Genomic DNA, 18,557 nt, shown 5'->3' on the forward strand with positions numbered 1-18,557 from the left:
AAAAAATTTTATCTTATATAAATGGTAATATATGTTTTTAAAATTAATATATATATATATATATATTTAATAATTATTTAATATATTTTTTAAGACAATCATTTTAAAATTTATAATGAATAATTTTATTTTATTTTTTGATCCGTCAACTGTTACAACTCTATTTTTAAAATATAACTCGTATGTTCGTGCAAATGTATTTTTTAGGATCAAAATTTTAGTGTAAAATAAAATGGTTATCTATTTTTATATTTGATTTATATGATTAAATAATTTAATATATTATCACGCTTGATCCGCGCACCTGCGCGGATATTCATTTTATATTTGATTTATATGATTAAATAATTCAATGGTAATTCAATATTTATATTATCAATACTATTAAAACACAAGGGGCTTTTTTGAGATACCCTCCTATTTTGAAAATAATTACAAATCCCTGCCACTGAATTATTATAAACCTATGTTTTTTTGTTATAAATATATTCATCGTGATCTTTTTTTCTGGTATTAAGTGGTGGGACCCGCAACTCTATTATTTAGGATACAAAATGTTTTTGAAAACAAACTGGATTTTCTATTGTTCTCTTTGATTCTATTTTTTTTAACTCTTCTTTGTCCAGCCTTCTAAAAATATGCGACATTTTCTGATACAAAATTATTCTCAATAAACATGAATCATACTTTTGATAAAATGTTATGTTTAATATATTTATTTCCTTTATTTAAGGGAGTACATATTATTATTTTAATATAATTGTATCTGATTTATTTAAAAACTACCAAATTCTATTTTTCAAACACTTCCACGTTTTATTTTCATCCTCTGTTCAAAAAATTGCCGAAAACGCATTGATTGCTCTGTTCATGGTTTGATCGGTGATATTCTACGGTCAACCAATTTTTGTCCTCTAAAACTGTTATTTTGAAACAAATCACCTGAGTAACTGAGTTGAGAAGTTTGTTGGTGTTGGTAAAAGTTAGGATCTCGATTGTTAAAGTTTCTGTAAAGATAACAGATGTACAAGTTTATACGATTAAAAACCTGTATATTTGAGAAGTTTCATAACGTTAACAAAAAACAGAACGGCGACTGTGAAAAAATACAAGACAAAATTAGGTTTAACATAAAGAAGAAGATGTCACGTGGTCTCTCTCATGTGCCTTTACTATAATAAAATGGGAATGAGCCTATTAGCCATCTAAGGAGTGCATGATTCATTAGCACACAAGGTTTTTCATAATAAAGTTTAAAACCTTTTAATATCATATTTGTCTTATTTGTCAAAAAAAAATTATATTTGTCAAAAGAAAACTTTTAATATCAGAATGTACTTTGTTATAAATATTTATCTCCCAACTAAAAACAGTATCAATATTAATTGATAAGATATTGCACTCACAACATATTCCAAATTTCAGGATATAATACTACTGAAATCAATAAATATATTTGGCTCCAATTCTGAAAACAAAATCTAAACCTATATATTCATATAAATATAGTTTAATAAATAAATTTATTAATTTAGAAAATAAAATTTAATTTATGAACTAAATTTTTTTCTTAATTTAAATAATAAAATTGAATAAATATATATTTACTTGGTAAAATAACATATTACAAATTAACTAACATTCATATTATTTTATAATATAGTAGAACATGTTACAATTGATATTTTACGATTATAGATTTTTACGGATTATTTCATAAATCATGCATTGCATTAATCAAATACAAAACAGTTTTAATAATTAAATGTGTAACTGTATTCAAAATACTTTAAATAAATCTAACCCAATTTGAATTTTTTCAATATAATTATCACATATTTAAATGAATACTTATTAAGATATCAAAATTAAATAAGTTTAAACAGATTTAGGATTTAAACGGGTCGGTGAAAAATGAGACGGGTTTAAATAATATGGATTTACTATTTTAACATCTTAATCATCCCTCCATGGATTTAAGTGGAATGTATTTTGAGTATTGTATAATTTTAAATGTGCATCTAATAATAACGGTATATAAATATTTATATATGAAATTAAATCTTGAAAGTTTAATGAAAATATATAATGTTTTCTATTTAATTACTAAAAAGAATTATAACTATATTTTGTTATTTTTTTTCAAAAAAAAAGTTAATCACTGTTTAGGATAAAGTGCAAAATTAATGTATGAAATGGCTATGGAACAATTGTGTAGTTATGCAACATCACAAATTCAATGCAATTATCAAAACCTCTTACTAATATTTTTCTAAAAAATATTATACACAAACATATAAATTAAATTTGTATAACATATAAGAAAAAATTACAGAAAAAGGTTACATATTTACACAAAAAACAAAAAAAAATTAGAAACTAACATTTTACCCGCACTTGAAACACGGATCAAGATCTAGAATAGACAACTACAAAAAGGGCATATGTGCATATAATTAACAAAGAAACGTGTGTAGATCGGCGGGTCAACTTTTAAATTATTATTATGTTATAAAGTAGATTTTGATAAAGATTAATACACAAATATGATTATATAGAAAAACACAAATATAATTACAAAGAAAACATAAATATAAAAATTAAATTTCTAAAAAAAAAGAGTTAAAACAAAAAACATACCCGCTCTTTTAAAGGGCGGGTCAAAATCTAGTGTATTTTTATAACACTTTTATGTTTTTTTAGACATAGTTAATATACCAAAATAAAAAATAATCACCCCGTAATAATAAAATTTTGTTACATTTTCGACATTAATTAAGTATAATTTATTGTTTATCCAGATTATATAGGAAACATTTTTTAAATAAATAAACATAATTTGATATATTTTATTTTAGGAAAATATATTAATTAAATTATAAAAGACAAAAATACTAAAAAGTAGGTAATTTACTACTTCAGTGACATTCAAATATAATAACTTTGAAAACTAAGAGGCTATTTATATTTGTATTTCTCTTTTAATAATAGAGATTGAAGGAGAGAGAGAGAACGGAGTAATAAAGCTTATCTTTTCCGATAAAAAAAAAGAGAAGAATAAGGTTTTGTCGTTTTTATCCCAAACTTGAGAAACTAGGGTTTGTGATGGCTTCAGTATGTATGTCCCGTGGGATCCTAAATGTGTGATACTGAACTCACACATTTAGGATCCTTGAACCATGGGATCACTGACCCGTGGGATCCTAAATGTGTGAGAGCGTGCAGTATGTATGTCCCTGGAAAAGAGCCTGAAGGTACGAAGCGTATGTTGGAGAAGATTCGTGGTAAACGTGACATACGGATCCACTATCACACACAAGTCGAGGAGTGCCGTATCATCAACGACCAGATCGTCAAGTCACAGGGCTTTGATGTTGATTTCTCTAAGCTACGTTACCTTTTCGATTTCCAGCCTGCGTTTCTCGATGAAGTCTATCCACTCGGCAAACCAGATACCGGCCGGGTCTGTTTCGGTAGACTGTCTGCGGAAGCCATTGAGATTTACAACAAAAAGAGAGGTGATGATCTCTCACTGGTTTACTCTTTGAATCAGTATTGTTTGTTAAATATTGTTGATTTTTAATTTGTGTGTGTTTTGAAATCAGGGGACTAATTTTGAGTTTGTTGAGGTTGAGAAAGCTAATATTGACTCGAACAGCGGAGAGGTCTACTTCATCACATTTGTAGCCAAAGATCCTCTTGACAAGAAGACGAAAGTGTTTCAAGCTAAGGTCATTCATGTGTTCTGTAGAGAGATTGTACACAGCTTCTGCAGGCTTAAACCCAATCAACCAGGTATTTGTTTTCTTGGAATTAATTAGTTGGATTTTTCTTTACTTTGTTAAGTAGATATATCATCTGAAAGCTTATTGTTGTGGAAATACAAAGAAGCTTGTGTACCTTATCTCTTTGTCCTTGCCTTAAGTAGAAATTAAGACAATTAGTTTTCATGTTCACTTTGCAAGTTATATATTTTTTAGTGCTTTTGATTGTTCTTGTTGTTGTTGTGATGAAGAAGCATAATTGTGTATTCAACTTGTGTTGGCACTAACATGTGATGATGAAGAGTCCATTGCAAAGAAAGCGCCCATTTCAAGTAAAAAGAAGAGAAAGCATAGTATAACTCTCTTCTTCGTGACAAAAGAGTCTTTCTTTTCAATTTCTAAAATTACACATCTATTTCTACTAGTTTTTTTATTTTTGGTATTTTGGTTTTCCACCAGGGTTGAAAATTAAACCAGGTTGTATTAATTCAAACCTAAAAGGTGATGGTTTGGGCCTCGGTGATAAGCAAGCAGCCCAGCCCAAGAGCAAAGAACAACGGTCATCAGAAGCTACTTATGAAAACAGAGCAGAAGGAGATGAGTACAAGCAAAGGATGATGAGTGAGCTTGCAAATCGATTCTTTGCCCTTGCTTCATTTGACTTATCATGATGATGCCATCTATATACTACATCTAGGGTTTTAGGCTTTTCATATAAATTATATGGAATCCATGGTGATTGTAAGAACTCGAGAGAGTTGAAAGAAATCAAGAAGATGAAGAGTGAATCTATTATGATCGTATTCAACTTATGTTGGCAGTAACATGTGATGATGAAGATTCCATTGCGACGAACTCGTCCATTACAAAAAAGAAAGAAAGAAAGAAAGGTATAACTAACTAGTTATCTGATAAGTACGAAGATCGATACTCAATACAACACACTCTTTATTACTCTAACAACGATCAATTACAAGATAGCTTGAGACTTGACTCAATCTAGACTCTCATGTGAGTGCGTTTTGAATCTCCAAACTCATATGATCGGGTCTAGACTAATATGTCTACCAATTACAACATCAAGCATAACCTATTCCTCAATCAGGCTCTCTACTTATAATACGTCTTCTTCCTGTTGCAGATTAAAGGCAAAGCCTCTCAACCATCCCGAGTCTTTCCTTTGCTTTAGTCCTTCCAGGTCATCCTCAGCACTAGCCATGTCAGCATATTGATAGATGATACGTATCATTATCTCTACATTATGACAAGAGAATCTTTCTTTTGTCGTTCATTACATATATTAAATATCCACTAGTTTGTTGATTTTGGTCTTCAGTTTTCTACCAGAGTTGAAAATTAAACCAGGGTGTTGAAGGGCTCTCTTACTTCGGTGCAAGGGTATCTCGTCTCTTAGTCTCCCTACTTATGTTGTGCTGCTAACCATTCCTTTTGTTATGAGTTTGTGGAATAATTAAAGGCTTCAGAATTCCATGCATCAGATGATACTCCGATTAAACTTTTACTCCCTCCGTTTTTTAATATAAGTCGTTTTAAAGCTATGCACATAGATTAAGAAAATCATTAACTTCTTATATTTTCGGAACAAAAACATCATTAACCATTTACCTAACCACAATTCAACCAATAGAAAAATAGAAAATATATTATCATTGGTCGGACAACATTAATTATTAATAAATGTTACATAGAAAACCAAAAACGACATATAATTTGGAACAAAAAATTTTCTATAAAACGACTTATATTGAAAAACAGAGGGAGTATATGTTTCATAACAGTAAAACCATATTCAAGTGTCTTTAAGGCCACATATATTGTCTTAGAACTTGGAACCATTTCTATTGTTATGAAGTAGAAGAATAATTACGTAATAATTGGATTGCTCCCCTTTTGGGGAAGTTAAAGACTTGAGAATTCCATGTATCCTCAACTAGGATTAAACTTTTATATCTTTCATTTGCACTAGTGAAACCGTATTCAAGTGTCCTAAAAAGCTACGATACATCAAGCGAAACCGTCAACTGCAGAAACCTGAGCCGAAATTCACATATATTAAAATGTTTTTAAGGTGCAGCCCGTGTTATAAAAAAAAAGGAGCAGCCCAGATAAACACAAAACCATAAACTACAAGAAAGATGAGGATTAAAATAAGAAAACAATAGATATAGGATACACTCGCATAAAAATCTGACAAACTTTGGGAGCTTTAGTGTTATCAACTGAAATCTGCTTTTAAATTCTTGAGATTTTCATGTATCAAATGATGTCCTCTCAGATTATACCTTTTTTTCTCAGATTATACTTTTATATGTTTTCTGAGCTATTTTTACGTGTCACACTTTTATATGTTTCTCTGAACAATTTACGCGTTGCACTGTTACTTTAATGTGAACCTTTTAGGTGGCGTGTAGTTATACTTTCTGTTTGAAACATTTTTACTGGCAACCAAACATCTCAAAAATGTTGTTGTCTGTTTCGTATTTTGTGTATTATCAATCTTGTTATTTTATCGATTATAAAATAACACTTTATAATTACTTTTTTTTTATCAAACTACAATAACACTTTATAATTATATACATGTATATCAAAGAAGTTATCTTTCCTGGACTTCTACCTCGGCAAAAATATTATGATTTCCTGACACGAGTCTGCCAACGGAGAGGTGTTTAGGAGTGCAGGTATCGTACATGGCATATGGCATTGACTGTAATATATAATTTTAAAAATCGTAATATATAATTTATATTCAAATTTTATTTATTTTAATATAATTATAAAATTCTTAAAGGCATTTGATTAAATTCAAAGGGCTTTTTTTGTAAGATTCAAAAGTTATAAGCAGGTCAATCAATAATGTCAGATTACGCATGGTCTCACTCTAGTACCATTGAAGTAAATATTTCCAAAATTTTCACCGAAAAGGAAATTTACCAGCAAGAAAACTTTATGCTCCTACTTTCTAATTTGATGATGATATCGGGCTTCGGTTAAACCCAAGGGAGATACAGAATCAAGAGATATCGTGATAGAGTGAGAGAGATAAGTCTCGCTTGAAGAGCTGATTGAGACGTCGGAGAGGATCTCTGCAGAGTAGGATTCTAGGCGCCCTTGGTAGTCTGTCGTCAGTTACTGAGAGAGTCAAGAGAGATATATCATCGATTTGATGGAGACAAGAGGAGTTTTGGGTTAGTTGGGTCTTTTAGCTTAGGGGTTTATGTTAAGTTATGCTTTGGTCCTTTTGGAGTGTTAACGAATATCCAAAGCGAATTAGAAGGTATTAAGGTCAACCAAATAATTATGAATATTAAAACGATTTTGATATTTGATATCTATAATATCAGAACCAAATGTGTATATTCATATATAAAAACTGTGATTTAAAAAAAATGCTAGTTATATTTAAAAATTAAAATGATAAAATATTTAAGAATAATTTAAAATTAAAATATTTATATCTGGAAAAATTATCTAAAAGGAATTTTAAATAAACTAAATCATTCAATAACCCAAAATGTGTAAACCGAACCACCCAAATTATTTCCAAAAGTATTCGATTTATAGTTTAAACTAAATTGTTTAAGCTAAATCATTCAATAACCCAAAATGTTTAAACCGAACCACCCGAATTCTTTCCAAAATAATTCGATTATAGTTTTATTATCCAAACTGAAGTGAACCAAACCACAAAGTACTCAAACTTGATCTAAACCAATTTTTTATTGTTCTTAAATGTATTCTAACTTCGCTGCTCAACTCAATAACCAAAATAATAAAAATCCATATCAAACTGAATACCACCGGCGTCCTATTAAATGATATTTAGGACGTGAGCCAAAACTTTACACTTATCATGTACATCCATTAAACAGAACAACATAGAACAACTGAACTTCATTTTTTTTTACATTTTTCTCTAGGATCATACACCAGTTCTTGAACTTCATGTTTTCATCTTCTGTCTTTGGTATTTTCTTGTTTGGTCCAATAAACAAGCAAATACATTAATAATGTTTGAAATGAACATTTTGACATATATGATAAATACAGCGTCAGGCGAACTTTTATAGATACCCGAAGCCAAAAGAACAAAAATAAAATCATTTAACATTAACCCACTATATTTATTTTTTAAACATAAATTTTAACTTTAACGTAATTTAAACTGTAATTTGAATATGTTTTTTCGGCGAAAACCAAAGTTTACATAGATTATTATTTTGTGTTTATATAGATTTTTTTTAATTTTAAAGTTATTATGATTTATATGTTATCATGAGTTACGCAAATATAGGTTACATTATTTTAAAATTTTGATAAAATATGCTACTTTGTGGAATAAGGAATATTATGCGAGAATATTGTAATTAGAATATACTTTTTTAATTTCTAAGAGATAATGTTAATCCAATTAAAGTAGGTTAGCAAAAATTATGTAAGTATAAGTAAAATAATAACTAATTGTGATATTAAATAAAACTTGTAGACGAAGCAATATAAATATTTCCGGATTTTGTTATTAAATATATTGTAACTACAATACATATTTACGGATTTTGTTATTAAATATCGTATCTACAATATATTGTTAACAATAAGATTTACGCAATACATTTAAATTGATTTTTGTAGATAGTTGGTAGTACTTTAGACAATAACATAGCAGGGTTTAAAATTTGAATTTTTGTTAATTTTTAGTTACACCAACGTTATAAGACTGTTTGAATTATACCAAGTATGCGTTAAAATGGTTTGGTTTGGTATAGATAACTTTTATATTAGACTGTTTGAATCATACCAAGACATTATCAAATTAAGCGAGGACCGCGCAATGATCTTGAGGAAATTTTGGCCACAATACGGATCCAAGTTCGGATCCTGCTGGCTACTATTGATTAAAATAAGGTGAAAAAGTGGTTCTTCAAAATATTTTTTGCGGAAGTGTACTTAGACGCTTGTCAGATTCCCACCAGGATGTTCGGATTGTTTGGATTATCAAAAAAAAAAAACATTATCAATGAAGCCTATCTTCTACATCGGTGTAAACATTATCCTTTCCTAACACAAATCTTCAAAGGACAACTGTAACATCGGCGATGAACGTCTGTTTAAGCATACAATTTACGTGTGATCTCTCAATCTATGGTATTTAATTAAAGTGTATATTTGCTAAGTGTATGTTGCAAAAGAAGGAGAGAGATAAATCTCGCTAGAAAAGCTGCATGAGACGTCCGAAAGATCTCCGAATAATAGGATTATGGGCGCCATTAGTAGTGTGTGTGTTGTCGTGTTACCGAGATAGAGACTATTGATTTGACGGAGACGAGAAGTGTTTTGGGTTATTTGCTTTCTTTCACAAACTTAATGGGTCTATATTAAAAGTTAAAACGACCCTAAAGATCGTTAAAGCTCCTTTATGAAATATTATAAATTATGCTTTGAAAATTGACGACTATCGAACCAAAACGAATTAAAAGTTATTAAAGTGAAGCAAATAATTATAAATATTTGACTGATTTTTATATCTAAAATATCAAAACCAAACATTAGAAGGTATTTGTGTATTTGATTTTTAATTGTTCGGTCGACTGAACAGGCGAAGATATGATGAATACTTGTTACATGATATATAACATCAAAGTTGATGAATCTTTTTCAAGTTACAAAAAAAAAAGACACATTTCATTCGTCATATCTAGGAATGGCTATAAATTGATAGGAATATATACATATATGTTTGGAACTACATAATGAGGATGATTCCATTTGTATAATCCCTTTCTTATTAACAGAGAAGCAAATATGAAGAATAACCTTAAATTTGTAATATATTTACAACATTACCATTTTGGTAAGGTGTCAGCATGACAGTCTTTCTCATATTCCTTATCTAAAATAATTACTACCATTGCCACTGGACTGATTTAAAATATATAGTTCCAATGAACCTTATAAATCTCTATAGTGTATAGTATTAAGATAACTCGTGTGTGCTCTTTCACATGGGATTGGCTAATGCATATCATTATTACTGTCTTAATTTTCTACGTACATTAGGAAAGTAAATATGGGAGTTTACTAATGAGAATCTTCGCGGAGTTTACTAATGAGAATCTTCGCGTGCACGACAGTTAAAGATATAGCAATGGAAGTTTGGTCAAACGACTCAATTAAAATAAGGCTAATATTAGTACTCTAATTTCGTTCAACTGACAAACATATATTCACGTATTAATTAGCCAAATAATTGTAATTAAATCTTGGTTTGATGCCTACATTATATATAGGAGGAGTTATAAAACTCGCACTAGATTTTGACCCGCGCTTAAAAGCGCGGGTTTGTTTTCAAAATTAAATATATATTTAAATAAATTTCAACATAATATATATAGTGTATAGGTTTGTGTACATTTATCCGAAACCGCGAACTAAACTGTAGCAAACTGAAGAAGAAAAACAAAACATACATTAAACTGACTTTCATAAATAATCGAGCAAATCATATATCTTTAGAACCAAAAAACTGAAACCAATCGTGAAACATTGAAATGGTAAGGAAAAATATTTTATTTTTGAAAATAATTTAACTCCTTTTAGTAGGAATACATATGTAGTTTATTGACGAATTAAGATATAAACATTGTTTTCATATTTGATTCGCACCTGCAATTGGACCAGTAAACTGGTGGCCGTATATAATATGGATTGGCTTATATTATTCATGTAAATTCTATCATGATTATACCAATTAATATGTTTCCAAAAAATTCAGATTTAAGGAAAACCTATTAATTAAAAATCTGATAAAACCGAAAATTATGCCATTAACCCGTGAACCGACACAGATTGACCCGATAAAAACTTAGAAATTTTTGATAATATTTTTTAAAAAATTGATTATAATTCTTATATATTTTATAATAATACACAAAACTTAAAAAACTATTTGATTTGTCATCTACACGTAAGATTTGTGTAGATGAGAATGGGGCTTACCAATTATGAATGACAAAATCTTTAATAATTTTAATGATAGTGTGAATTCTCAAGGATATTCTTGTTTAAAAATATTGTAAATATAAATTAACTCATAGAAGGAGTAAAAATAGGTGAATGATATGGTATATAATGTTATTGAATATTGAGTTACTTATTGTTAGAGATAAATAAGGGAATACCAAAAAAATATTAATCTAATGAAAGGTTCCAACAACCTTTTATAAGTAAATTTTTCCAGAATGTTTCTCTTTTAATAATATAGATACTCATATACTCACTCAAAACGAAAATGAATCTTACCCTCTACAAGATTAACGTTATATGATATGTATCATTTCTGATGGATGTGATATGTATCATTTCTGATTTGAAGCCATCCAAATCCATGTAAAAGATAAAAGTTATTTTGTACTCAATTGTTTTCTGCATTTTGAAATAATAATATTTCTGTATTAACATTCATTAATAAAGAAGTTTTGTTCTAATTTTAAACTAATCACAGGTTTGTTGAAATCAAGTGTGTTGCCTATGGAGTACAAACTCTAGAGATACAAAAAAAATGAAACTTTACTGATGCTAATGTAGTATTTGTTTGATGCTAATGTTGTACTATGTGCTTTGAAGTTTTGGCATATTGATTGGGGAGAATGTAATTTACAAAAAAAAAATTTATAGTACTGTTGTTATCCATTCGTTATCCGTTTGTTTAACTAATTATTTGAATCTCATTACAATAAAACACCTTATAAATACACTTTTTAATTCGGGATTCTAATCACGCATATTGAAGACATAGAACAAAGTTTGAAAAAATATTATGGCTTTCCTAAGTCAAAAAATGGCAGTTGATTTTACAGTTTATACGTTATGGGTTTTTATATTATTTTTCTACATATTTTCACTAAGTTTTAAGATACAAATTATTTAGTTTTAGCCTCAAGTATGATTGAAGTAGTCTCTAAGCAAACTATTGAGGAAGTCTGATGCTAACCTTTGAAATATAAAGAGAAATGGGCACGTTGTTGAGAGTAAGCTCTATGTCCAAAAGTCATGTCCCAGTTGAATATATACACTGGAAGCTATCGTGAAAATCTTTTACTCATAACTATAATGAAAAACATACAATAATAATGGTTAGGTTTACTTAATCGTTCCTTTTGTAATTTAATTTTAATATTCATGGGATTGTTCTTGAGGATAGAGAGTTTCCGTATATTATAGGAAAATATTTCTTGTAAAAAAATAATCCTATCTGAAGTGATATTGAATATTGTTTGGAGAAGATAATTGTTCTGCTATGCCTATCCTACTCATACTTAGACACTACATACATATAATGCATAATCTTTCTTTTCAAGTTGTACGTACCATGTATGTATGCGTATAGTTTTTTTTGGTTCAGCATCTGCATTTTTTTTAATTTCCAACATGGGTTTGGTTTTATATGTTTGAGTATAGTTTGATTATTATATATGATCTATGTTGCACCGGGACGGATACGGGGACGGATACGGGGGCGGGGACGGGGACGGGAAACGGCTAAATCTAAAATTTATGGATACGGGTACGGCATGGGTACGTCTATATATATATATATATATATATATATATAAATAAATATGTATATATAAATATTAAAACCAAAGCATAAATCTCATATAAAATAAAACACCATAATAATATCTTAAATAAAATAAAACATCACTATAACTGAATAAGAAGTTGAAATCACAGATACGTACGTGGTGAAACAAACCATAGCAAACCAATACTATCTAATACTATCTACTTTTACGTGAGAATTGACAAACCAAAAAACAGGATTTGTAATCATACTTAATGTGTTTCCTTTGACGTGAATCAATTGAGAGAAAGAAGATGAAGTGAATAACTGAATAAGAAGTTGTTTAAGTTTAAGAGATGATGATAAACTTTGTAACCCTAATTGTTTATATAAGTACGTGTTTCCTTTTTTCAATTGTTTTACAAAACTAAAAAACATCAAAAAAAAGGTAAATAATCAATTTTTTACAAAACTATACGGACTTTACATAAGAAACGTTTAGGAAACGTCCCCGGAACCTAACCAAGCCGTCCCCAAAAATCTCTGCCGTCCCCACCTCTTCTGAAACGTTTTGGAAACGTCCCCACGCCGTCCCCGCGCCGTCCCCGTCCCGGAAACGCAGCTGGTACGGGAGACGTCAAGCATATGCCGTCCCGGTGCTTCATAGTATATGATACATGTTTTCTATCTTTGTGAGATACAAAATATTATGAAAATATAAAGTAAAATTGATGTACTTTTACGCGCAAGGACGCAGGTTTTTACCTAGTAAGATGTTAAAACACGGCTCTGATCATTCGAAGAGGAATCACCAGTTAAACCCAACCTAAATTCACGTATTTAAAAATGTATTTGAGGCGCAGAATACACACGAAACGAGAAAAACTATAAGAAAGACGAGGACTAAAATAAAAATAACAATAAATATGGGGCACAATCGCATAAAGATCTGAACTTTGTGGGCTTAAGCGCTATAAACTGAAAGATGCGAACAAATATGTAAATATGTTTTGAGGACGGAGCATTAAAGCTTCTCTTTCCGACCCGAAAAAAGGAGAAGAATAGGGTTTTGTCGTTTTAACCCCAAACTTGAGAAACTAGGGTTTGTGATGGCTTCATCAAGCACAATCGATTACGAGATCATCACTGACCCGTGGGATCCTAAATGCGTGAGCGCGTGCACCATGTATTATCCTGGAAACGAGCCCGAAGATACGGAGCTTCTGCTGGAGAAGATCCGCGGGAAACTTGACGAGCGGATTCACAATCACACACTAGCGGAGGAGTATCGTATTATGAACGAACAGATCGTGAAGAGTCAGGGATTTGATGTCGATTTCTCCAAGCTGCGTTACCTTTTCGACTTCCAGCCTGCGTTTCTCGACGAACTCTACCCACTCGGCAAACCAGATACCGGTAGGGTCTATTTCGGTAGATTGGCTGCAGAAGCCCTTGAGATTTACAACAAAAGAGAGGTGATCATCATCTCTCTCTCTCTCTCTCTGGTTTACTTTTTTGGTTTTGATTCGGTTTGTGTGTGTTTTGAAATCAGGGAACTGGTTTCGAGTTCGTTGATGTTCAGAAAGCATATATTTATTTGAACAGCGGAAAGGTCTACTTCATCACATTTGTAGCCAAAGATCCTCTTGACAAGAAGACGAAAGTGTTTCAAGCTAAGGTCATCCATGTGTTCTGTAGAGAGATTGTACACAGCTTCTGCAGGCTTAAACCCAACCAAGAAGGTATTATTTTCTTTGGATCAGTTGGATCTCCTTTACTCTGTAGGAATAAGAAGCTCTTGTGTTGTCTCTTTGTCCTTGCCTTAAAGTAGCAAAAATCAAGACAGTCAGTTTAAATGTTTACTTTGCAAGTTATACTTTTTAGTGTAGAAGGACCTTTGATTGTTCTTGTAACTTGTTGTTGTAATGAGGAATATTATTATGCTTATTCAACTTGTGTTGGCAGGAACATGTGAGGATGAAGATTCCATTGCGGAGAAAGCGTCCGTTAGAAGAACCAAGAAGAGAAAGCATGGTGGTATAAATATAATCTCCTCTTGCTGACAAAAGATTGTTTCTATTCATTTTCTAAGTTATACATAGTTAGTTCTACTAGTTTTTTGATTTTGGTATTTGGTATTCTACCAGGGTTGGAAATTAATCAAGAGTGGTGAAGGGGTCCTCTTATTTCGGTTCAAGGGGTGGCTGGTCTCTTGGTCTCTCTAATTATGTTGTGTAAGAACCTTTTCTTTTGTTATGATGTTTGAGGAATAATTATGTAATTTCTGGATTAATCCTCCTTTTGGGGGAAGGTGAGAATTCCATGTATCCTCAACTAAGATTAAACTTTTATATCTTTCATTAGCACTAGTGAAACCGTATTCAAGTGTCCTAAAAAGTCAAGATATCAACTGCAGAAACCTGAACCTAATTTCACATACATTAGGAGCAGACCAATTAAACACAACAGAAACCATAAGATGAGGCCTAAAATAAGAAAACAATAGATATGGAGTTCAATCGCATAAAAATCTGATATTCTTTGGAGGCTTTTAGTATTATATATCTCCACTGCTCATAATAAACTTTTACATCATTTTTTACGTGTTACACTATTGTATGTTTCTCTGAACCATTTGCGTGTTCACTTTTATATGTTTTCAACTAATTCTAATTACTTTATTTTTTTTTTTTTTTAAAAATGAATTAGTATAAAATAAAATTTATCTATTTAAGTGTTTTTCTACATTTTCATTTTATCATTCTTCCTAACTATTTTATTAATTGCATCTACTATAATAATTCAACATCATTTCTTTTATGTGTAACCATAATAATTTCACATGTTCAAATGGAATTGTTTCACTCTTAACAAAAATTCAAATTGATCAACAAAAGTTTTTTTTTTTTAAAATATAAAACCAGTTAGACATATTCTAGTACGAATCACTTTTCTGATATCAGGTTTTTAAAAATAAATTTAGTTCAAATATTACAATTTTTTTTACAGAGTTTAAGTCAGATTTTTCATGTGAGTAGATTTTTAAAAATATCTAAATAATGTATGTACTTAAATATGTTATAATACAATGTAGAAAAATAATTAAAACAAATATGTGTGGATCAAAGTATAGTTACTTTTATATTCAAAGTTAAAATTTTAATATAATTAGAAAATTGTCAAAACAGTTTGATTAGATTTCAGAGGCAATGTTTTGTCTGGTCTCTTTTGCTATGTTATTGTCTTATTGAAGTTAAAAAAATCACATTTTTTCTTCTAATTTAATGATAATATAAATTTACTATCAAGAAAACTTTATGCTTTTACTTTCTAATTTAATGATAATAGATTTTAATCCGTGTTTTCAAATCGCGGATATTATTTCTTTTGTCAAAATATAAATTTAAAAAGATATAAATACATGTTAATTAATATGGTTTTTATTTTAAAAGTTTTGATCCTAATTGGAATTTTTATGTTAACTAATTTTATTTTTAAACTGGTCCAGTGAAATGGATTTATATTCAATAGAACTAACTAAAAATGGAATAAAAATGGTCTTCCAATCGAAACGTATTTAGTTACATGTTAATTTTAGAATGACAATTGTCAATAATAGCATTTTTTTGAGTTTTTGTTTTAAAAATAGCACTAAAATGAGAAAATCACAAAATAACATTTATCCAAGGGTAAAATATCTTTAATACCCTTGATTTAAAATTAAATAAGTAAACCAAAAAAAAAATAATAATAATGAAATTTTTTTTATATAGTTTCAGATTATATGTTTTCAGATTTGAAAATTTTTATAATTTTTTTCGAAATTTTTTTTTCGAAATTTTTTTATTTTTTTTTCAAATTTTCCTTTTATAATTCAAAAATGCTTTTTTGAAACTGTTTTTTAATTTTAATTTTTAATTTTTTAGTATTTTTTTTATTATATAAAATTTTAAACCCTAATTCCAAAACTCCACCCCTTAACTCTAAACCCTAAGGTTTGAATTAATTAACCCAAGGGATATAAATGTATATTTAACTCTTTAATAAAACCTATTTTTGTAACTTTGAACTTTGAGTGCTAGTTTGTGAACAAAAATTGGTTTGGTGCTATCCTAGTTTTTTTCTCTTTTAGAATCATGATGTTTAAATTAACACCATGTTGTGTACTTGTGTTAATGGCATTTTTTGTTAATGATCATTCTTGTACAATGAAGTTTTTATTGCCATCATCAAGTTTTTGTCAACATATTTAGCCAAAAAAAAGTTCATGTCAACTTTAAATGGGAGCGTGCCAGCATTCGATATTTTACAGAAAAGTATGCTTGCTTGAGCTATACCACAAACAACCCATACAGCTAAAGAGAGCGCTCAGAGCCCAATCATATTTTATCTAGAAGAAATCACCTAGTTGTTTTATGGTCTAGATTAAATTGTGTGATGTGGTGTCCTATTTATACATGAAGTATGTAGGATAAAAACAAATCCTAGATGGTATCTCAAAAATCGGAGGAAATAATTAGATTTCTTGAATTTTTTTTTTTTAACGATTGCATTGCTTAAAGTCAAATGATAAGAGTTTCAAAAACAACAAACATACGAGAAACACAAATACGCTCAATCTAAAAAAGATCTATGAGCAAATAGAAGATGCTTCTCTAAAAATCTGTTGATGTAGCCGATCCGGACCTCCCAAAGCGAGGTAAGACTGAAAGAGACCGTTCCTCAACACACTTTTTGCTATCTCTCGAGCTACTCTATTTGATGCAATGGTTTCAGTTTCAAAAGCAATCGATCCAAACGAAGAGCATAATGCATGGATACGTTGGATAATGATTCTGAATCGTGGCCAGTTTGAAGGTTTCATCATCGCCTCAACAAGATCATGGAGGTCAAACCCCAAAACTATATCTTGATACCCAAGGTTCTGCATACTCTGAAGCGCCCATTCCAAACATCTTAGCTTTGCCGTCAATCTGTTGGGAGAGAAAGTATGGGCATCTCTTGCATGATGCAGAACATTACTGCTGTGATCTCGAATAATAAAGGCAATACCACTGTGAAGCTTAGCATTACGCCAATTAGCATGAATGTTACACTTAGCAAAACCTGAAAGTGGAGGTTCCCATCTTTTAACTTCTCCACAAACCCCATTCATCTGTATTGAGTTTTGCTGAGTAACATTGAGCTCATGCCAAATATGAGCTTCATCACTAGCCTTCTTTACCTGAAGAGTAAGCGACTCCTGCCGATCAGCATACAAAATTGTATTTCTGTTTCGCCAAATGGTCCACATAATCCATGGAATCGATCTTCTCTGGTTTACCGGAATGGTCTCATCTGATATTTTCCGAAGGTAGAAAGACAGAAGTTCCACCAGAGTACTGTCCATTGGAGGTATAATCAGTTGAAATACTGCCAATGCCCACACCTCTTGAGCAACCTCACAATAAAACAACACATGATCTATGGATTCACTCCCCTGCCTGCAGAGTTTACATAAGGAATCTACATTCATCCCCCTAGTATTAAGTCTCTCAGCTACTGCCAGAGCCCCTAACGCTGCTCTCCATAAGAAACTTCTCATCTTTGGTATGGTAGGGATTTTCCAAATCTCTCTTTTCAACTCTAGCAATCCTGGCGAGCTCAAGCCCGTATCCAAAGCTTGAGCTTCTTTATCCTTTGCAGCCAGAACATAGCCACTCTTCACTGTATACGCCCCATTCGAAGTAAAAGCCCAAATGTCTATGTCTGCAACATCCCCCACTGGAAGTTGTAGAATTCGCTGAACATCATTTATTGGAAATAAATTATGTAACTTAAGCACATCCCACTGTCTCTCTTCCTGGATCAGAGAAGACACTTTCATGTCGACATCGATTACAGCTTCTTTATTAATAGGCCGGCGAGGAACATCATCCATGATCCAATTTTGCGACCACACATACGTTGCTTGTCCATTCCCAATCGATTTAATCAACCTTTTCTTCAGCAACTTCATCCCAAATAAGACACTTCGTCAAGCATACGATGGCCGATAGCCTTTCCCACATTCCAGGAAACTCTTATTAGGATAATACCTTCCTTTAAAGAGTCTGGCTAGCAAACTCTCAGGTTCATTGAGTAATCTCCATGCCTGCTTAGCCAAGAGAGCTTGGTTGAGATTTCTTGAATTTAGGAGATATTATTGGTATGTTAGCCCATTTTTTGGA

The 18,557-nt window shown here is 30.6% G+C and overlaps 2 protein-coding genes across 3 annotated transcripts; both read left to right on the forward strand.

The window, feature by feature from the left end:
* The first annotated feature begins 3,028 nt into the window (after positions 1 to 3,028).
* On the forward strand, positions 3,029 to 4,572 carry LOC106369628. The gene is made up of 4 exons (XM_022693289.2): positions 3,029 to 3,518; positions 3,606 to 3,795; positions 4,067 to 4,117; positions 4,224 to 4,572. Exons 1-4 carry the CDS (start codon positions 3,231 to 3,233, stop codon positions 4,433 to 4,435), a joined length of 741 nt encoding a protein of 246 aa, XP_022549010.2. The 5' UTR covers positions 3,029 to 3,230; the 3' UTR covers positions 4,436 to 4,572.
* An 8,796-nt stretch (positions 4,573 to 13,368) lies between these two features.
* LOC106370327 lies at positions 13,369 to 14,717 on the forward strand. 2 transcript variants are annotated; one of them, XM_048742908.1, is made up of 4 exons: positions 13,369 to 13,823; positions 13,901 to 14,090; positions 14,314 to 14,385; positions 14,496 to 14,717. In XM_048742908.1, exons 1-4 carry the CDS (start codon positions 13,458 to 13,460, stop codon positions 14,519 to 14,521), a joined length of 654 nt encoding a protein of 217 aa, XP_048598865.1. In that variant the 5' UTR covers positions 13,369 to 13,457; the 3' UTR covers positions 14,522 to 14,717. The 2 variants fall into 2 exon arrangements, with proteins under 2 accessions (XP_048598865.1, XP_048598866.1); XM_048742909.1 differs by having other exon boundaries at positions 13,370 to 13,823; positions 14,314 to 14,382.
* The last annotated feature ends 3,840 nt before the right edge of the window (positions 14,718 to 18,557 follow it).

The sequence above is a fragment of the Brassica napus genome, chromosome A10 (genome assembly GCF_020379485.1).
Source record: "Brassica napus cultivar Da-Ae chromosome A10, Da-Ae, whole genome shotgun sequence".
Lineage (NCBI taxonomy): Eukaryota > Viridiplantae > Streptophyta > Magnoliopsida > Brassicales > Brassicaceae > Brassica > Brassica napus.

Bases quoted from the DNA above. Each gene is read 5' to 3' on its own strand.
- LOC106369628 (XM_022693289.2), top strand. From the start codon at position 3,231: ATGTCCCTGGAAAAGAGCCTGAAGGTACGAAGCGTATGTTGGAGAAGA. The intron at 3,519-3,605 runs GTGATGATCTCT...TTTTGAAATCAG, and splicing joins GATTTACAACAAAAAGAGAG to GGGACTAATTTTGAGTTTGT. The intron at 4,118-4,223 runs GTATAACTCTCT...GTTTTCCACCAG, and splicing joins TAAAAAGAAGAGAAAGCATA to GGTTGAAAATTAAACCAGGT.
- LOC106370327 (XM_048742908.1), top strand. From the start codon at position 13,458: ATGGCTTCATCAAGCACAATCGATTACGAGATCATCACTGACCCGTGG. The intron at 13,824-13,900 runs GTGATCATCATC...TTTTGAAATCAG, and splicing joins AGATTTACAACAAAAGAGAG to GGAACTGGTTTCGAGTTCGT. The intron at 14,386-14,495 runs GTATAAATATAA...GTATTCTACCAG, and splicing joins CAAGAAGAGAAAGCATGGTG to GGTTGGAAATTAATCAAGAG.